This window comes from Sycon ciliatum, chromosome 11 (genome assembly GCF_964019385.1).
Source record: "Sycon ciliatum chromosome 11, ocSycCili1.1, whole genome shotgun sequence".
Taxonomy (NCBI): domain Eukaryota; kingdom Metazoa; phylum Porifera; class Calcarea; order Leucosolenida; family Sycettidae; genus Sycon; species Sycon ciliatum.
The window spans coordinates 28,826,557-28,832,452 of NC_088653.1; the positions used below are offsets into that span (position 1 = coordinate 28,826,557).

Genomic DNA, 5,896 nt, shown 5'->3' on the forward strand with positions numbered 1-5,896 from the left:
TCCCCAAAGGGAGGTACTGTCAGAAAGGTTAGGGGAGAGGTAGGCAGTGCTTCAACTGGCGCTCCAGGTCCTGTCGCCTCCGAAACTGGCGTTGATTACAGACTCGGCAATGATGTTCAAAGTGCTGGCGATCAGTCACTGTAGGGCGCTTCGGGCGGGGTCCACAGCGATGGCGCTTGAGGCCAGCAGTAGACTTGAAAGTACGCTGGCAGGCAGTACACACCGGGACCTCGGCAACAGGAGGAGCATCACTAGGCGGTCGGTCGTCACAGTTGTCACTCTCTTGGCACTTATGCACTGCAAGCCCACCCCCGCTCCGGAGCGATTTACTGCAGGCAGGACACTGCACCGACCCAGGCTGCTGTGATACGGGGAGCTGTCGGACTGCTGTGCACTTGTGCCGGGCCATGTCAGCGCGCCGACGAAACAGGCGGCCGCAAACGTGGCACACACACACACACACACACACACACACACACACACACACACACACACACACACACACACACACACCACACACACGCACGCACGCACGCACGCACGCACACACACACACACACACACACACACCACACACGCGCACGCGCACGCGTGCGCGCGCACGCACGCACGCACGCACGCACACACACACACGTACAGTAGACCCTGATGCTCGAAGTCCAGCCACTTTGACAGTACCTTTTTGCCGAGCTAAAACTCACACTAGCAATAAAATAACAATCACTGCTGGTGGGAAACCTGCTTTCGGATGGAAGCCATTATTGTCAAAGCTTGTTTTGAGGCCAGGCTTGACTGAACGAAGCCACCTTTCGATCCGATCTGCTTCGTTAAAGTGTGCTGAATTTTCATGTCAGATGTTTGTATTTGTAAAGGGTGCTCTGATTCCAGCTGGCTAGGAGGGGTCTCGAATTTTACGCTTATCTCTCTTTACAGAAGAACTTTGACTACCGGTCATAGTGTTCGATACACAGTGTGCAGAGCTTAGTGGAAACAAAAATCCGGTGGAACAAAAAGTGATTAAATGTCTCTACTCACAAGCTTCATGCAGAAAAGGAGGCTTATCTCTCTTTAAAATTGCTAACTTGCTATCCGTTGATTATGACGAATGCACCGAAGCGATACATTTGGTGTGTGCCTCCACAAGTGTACTTTGCAAATGAGTGGAATGTTGGTTCGGTGAAGAGCAGCTGCGATGTGAAAAGCTCCAGGAGTGTCCATCTTTCTGCAAAACCCCAAGCAAGCCCTTCACAAAAAAACTATCAGACAGCTCTGTGATGAGTGCTGTTTAAGCACCTGCATCAGAGAGCACTTGCGCATGTACAGTCAACTTGGCTAATAACGACTGCGGATATAACGACAATTCACGAATAACGACAGAATGTTCATGCCCAGAGCAAAGTCCCATCCAACTGTAACACATATAATGGGACTTCGGGTATAACGACACTTCGCGAATAAGGATACTTTTCTGATGCCCTGCCGAGTGTCGTTACACGCGAAGTTGACCGTACACCGTCTATACCAGGGAGTTGGTATTTTACGACTCCCTGCTCGGTACATTCATTGCGGTACTGGTTACTTACAGCAGTTCCTGCAGCGCATGCTGTTCCTGTATAGTTGATGACGTCACCACACGGACTCCAGTTGTACGGGTACGCTGGATTCAGGAACCTGCGTGCAGACAACCAGGACAATAATGCAATAAAGTTTGATTTGTTCCAACTAGGAACACACGCTTCTTGCCGAACTTGACACTTGACTGACTCACGACTGCCATCCGTGTGTTCCTAGTAGGAACAATCAACTTCATGACTATTTCCGCCGAAGTCGCAACTTCTAAGTTAATGATGCAATAATTATTAAAATGAAAAAATTCCAGAACGATTTTTCGTGACTACCATCAGTGGAACATGGTCACAATGTAAGAATCACTAAAACAACCAGTTCTGGGAGCTAGAATATGATCACAAGTAGTGTGGGTATTGTGGTAGTCGTTTTAAGACTATTGTCTCCGCGTCGGTTATTGGATTGTTTTCGTGTTTGTTTTTTTGGCGGAAGTTTTATCTTACATTGCAAACCAAACGGGCATCGATGCCCGATATTATGCTGGGCATAGAATACTGATTGGGTCATATGCGTGAGCTGGAACCTTCGAAATTGGAGTGAGCTACAAGCAGGCTACACAACTCTGCATGCACTTTTTTCGAATGTAGGATGTGCGAGAACTTGCGCCGAAGACGAGCTTAGAAATAGGCGCAAACCACCTTAAAGCATTTTTTTGCAGAGAAGCATCAGTGATAATCAGAAGGACCTTACTCTGAGATGTTCTTGAGCGATGTCATATCCAGTACATAGCCATTTGTGAGTGTGCACTTGCAATAGTCTCCATGTTCAAACTTGCATTCAATTGCAGCCTCGGTCAACACAGCATAGCAGTGCACGAATAATACACTGACCTGAAGTGATACGACAGAGAGACAGGAGGGAGAGGAGGGAGAGAGAGAGAGAGAGAGAGAGAGAGAGAGAGAGAGAGAGAGAGAGTGAGAGAGAGAGAGAGAGCGAGAGAGAGAGAGAGAGAGAGAGAGAGAGAGAGAGAGAGAGAGAGAGAGAGAGAGAGAGAGAGAGAGAGAGAGAGAGAGAGAGAGAGCGAGAGAGAGAGAGAAAGAGAGAGAGAGAGAGAGAGAGAGAGAGAGCGAGAGAGAGCGAGAGAGTGAGTGAGAGAGAGAGAGAGAGAGAGAGAGAGAGAGAGAGAGAGAGAGAGAGAGAGAGAGAGAGAGAGAGAGAGAGAGAGAGAGAGAGACAGGGGAGACAGGAGAGACAGGGGAGACAGGGGAGACAGGAGAGACAGGGGAGACAGGAGGGAGAGGAGGGAGAGAGAGAGAGACAGAGAGAGACAGACAGGAGAGACAGGAGGGAGAGGAGGGAGGGAGAGAGAGAGAGAGAGAGAGAAATACGGAGACAGAGACCGTGACGGAGACAGAGAGAGAGAGAGATGGCTGCAAGGTCAGCGCTCTTTGACCGGTTGACTTCTCACCGGATGTCAATATACAGAACAGCAGTCCATAAGGTATGCCCCATCTGCCAAGCGGTTTTCTGATCGCAGCTGCAGAGCATCCCCTTCCCATTTGCAATTAGATCTTCTTCAGTGTAGAAGCGCTTACTGTATGCATTGCAGTTTGCTAACCAAATACATCGCAGCACATAGCAGGGTTTGACTAACTGGCCTAAGAGTGCCCCATGCCAAAGCGCAGAGCCTTCTCACATACCGATGTTTGTTGCCTGTTTTTGATGTTGCATTCGGCATGTAACATTGATGAATTAGCTCTTCCTCCAGCACATGTACTCTATGGCTGACCTGGTTCACAGCAGCAACATGGAGAAGAATTCTATTTGCCATTATCTGTACAAGTAGGAGTCATGTTGCCGGTGTCCTTCAGCTCGACCAGGGAGCACTTGTGCCGAAGGTGGAAACTGATTCATCAAAGTTGATTGTCGATCAGCAAAAACCGACCGACATCATACATCCATACGTGGCTCACTTGTTGGTACTTGCGACATCCCCATGCACAAGTAGTACTATGGATGTAAACTGCACGTGCTCCCTAAGCAGAAACTGTACTCTATTTGTGGACGTCGCGCATCGCACGTCACAAAACGTGAATTTTCTTCAACTTCTGCGATAGGCAACTAACTTGCGACTGTACGCACAGCTCGCGACACGCATTTCCTTGTCGCAACTGTAGCAAATCTCGCTCTGGGTTTGTTCAATTGTGTCAGTCATTCATTGGGTTCCCTGCAATAAGACGACACCGTCTGTAGGGCTCCCCTATTAAAATAATGAATACATCTCATCATGATCATGATCATGATCATGAGAAAAGCCTCTTTTACGGGCAAAGCAAATGTATATCATTACAATATGTAAAGTGAACAGGGGAAATCAACACAAAACCAACCGGAAAATGATGAAACACAAAAGCAGTCAAGGAAGTAAATCAATACAAAAACAAGCAATGAACACAGAGTAATAAAAGGGGAAAAACCAAATAGCATTATATTAAGTTGAGGCCAAAGGCAGCACCCTACTCCGCCTGGCGGCACTGGGCCAGAAATGAGTTCGGCTGTCGCCTCTTGCCGTACGAACCGCGGCAACCGCGGAAGCAGGTGACTGCCCATCGCAGCAAGCAGAAAGACAAACGGGTGCGTAGTATGCCCATTACTAGTGATGATGATCATGATCATCATCATCATCATCATCATCATCATCATCATCATCATCATCATCATCATCACGAGCGATGAGATGACGAAGCGACGAATAGAAGAACACACGGAGAAAGGATCATCCTCATGGCTGAGCGTGCTGCCCCTGGCGGAGCATGGCTTTCGTCTCACCAAGCGTGACTTCCGGGATGCTCTGGCATTGAGATATGCATGGCCGCTAGCCAATACACCAGCAACCTGTGTGTGTGGTGAGCTGTTCTCAGTTGAGCATCAGCTATGTTGCGCCAGGGGCGGCTTCCCGACACTTCGTCATAACGAGATACGTGACCTGCTGGCGAGGGAATTGACTGAAGTCTGCACTGCCGTTTCGACAGAACCAGCGCTGCAACCTCTTTCTGGTGAGAGGTTTCCTCTTCGGTCAACGAACCGCCGAGAGGATGCGCGCCTGGACATAGCCGCTCGAGGGTTTTGGACCCGTGGGGAGGAAGCTTTTTTTGATGTAAGGGTATTTTGCCCAGATGCTCCTTCCTACGGGTCCAGGACCCTTCCTGCATTGTACCAGCAGCACGAGCGGCGTAAGTGGAACGAATATGGGCCAAGAGTCACAAATGTAGAAAGAGCCGCTTTCACACCTCTCGTGTTCTCTGTGCATGGTGGTTGTGGGAGGCTGTGCAATGTGTTCCTCAAGAGACTGTGCCAGATGCAGGCCGAGTCATCGGGATCTCACTATTCCCAGGTCATTGGTTTACTCCGCTGTCGGCTGTCTTTTGCTTTGCTGCGTGCTGCTGTGTTGTGCATACGTGGGGCTCGGTCACGGTACCACCATCCGGCGAGATGTTTTCATGATGTCTCGATTGCCGTGGCCGAGTCAGGTCTAGTTTGTTAAGTATCGTGCTGTGTCCTGACTGTGCATGCGGGATTGGTATGGCGCTTACCCTTTTGTTGCTGTTTTGTTGCTTTCATGCCTTTAAGCATGTAATTGTGTTCAATTGTTGTATTTCATGGAAAAACGATCTTTGCGTTGGATTCATATAAACTATTATTTGTGTAGGGTTCCACTCCTTCATCTTGGGAAATTGTGTTTTGTTTGCCCAAAGAAGTGGCTTCATCACCATAAAAAAAAAAAAAATCATCATCATCATCATCATCATCATCATCATCATCATCATGAGAAAAGCCTCTTTTACGGGCAAAGCAAATGTATATCATTACAATATGTAAAGTGAACAGGGGAAATCAACACAAAACCAACCGGAAAATGATGAAACACAAAAGCAGTCAAGGAAGTAAATCAATACATAAACAAGCAATGAACACAGAGTAATAAAAGGGGAAAAAACCAAATGGCATTATATTAAGTTGAGGCCAAAGGCAGCACCCTACTCCGCCTGGCGGCACTGGGCCAGAAATGAGTTCGGCTGTCGCCTCTTGCCGTACGAACCGCGGCAACCGCGGAAGCAGGTGACTGCCCATCGCAGCAAGCAGAAAGACAAACGGGTGCGTAGTATGCCCATTACTAGTGGGTACTTCAGTTCAGTATGGCGCTCAACAAACAGGGAGGCCAATGATTTCAGGAATTGAGTAGTTTCTGGGCCACTAAAGCCGTACGTCGAGAACACAAGTGGCGTGAAGGAGCCGCGCTCCACGTTAACCACACGGCTGGCGTATTGAT

At 48.6% G+C, this 5,896-nt stretch overlaps 1 protein-coding gene across 1 annotated transcript in view; it reads right to left on the reverse strand.

Annotated features, from left to right (window-relative positions):
• The window catches only part of LOC135826970 (uncharacterized), an 8,877-nt gene extending 5,546 nt beyond the window's left edge, over positions 1-3,331 (reverse strand). Inside the window, exons 1-3 of the mRNA XM_065339495.1 lie at positions 3,267-3,331; positions 2,317-2,456; positions 1,584-1,671 (exon numbers count right to left, since the gene is read on the reverse strand). Of these exons, the coding sequence (XP_065195567.1) occupies positions 1,584-1,671; positions 2,317-2,456; positions 3,267-3,311 (273 nt within the window). The 5' untranslated portion in view covers positions 3,312-3,331. The remainder of the gene's footprint in view (positions 1-1,583; positions 1,672-2,316; positions 2,457-3,266) is intronic.
• Between the last annotated feature and the right edge of the window lie 2,565 nt (positions 3,332-5,896).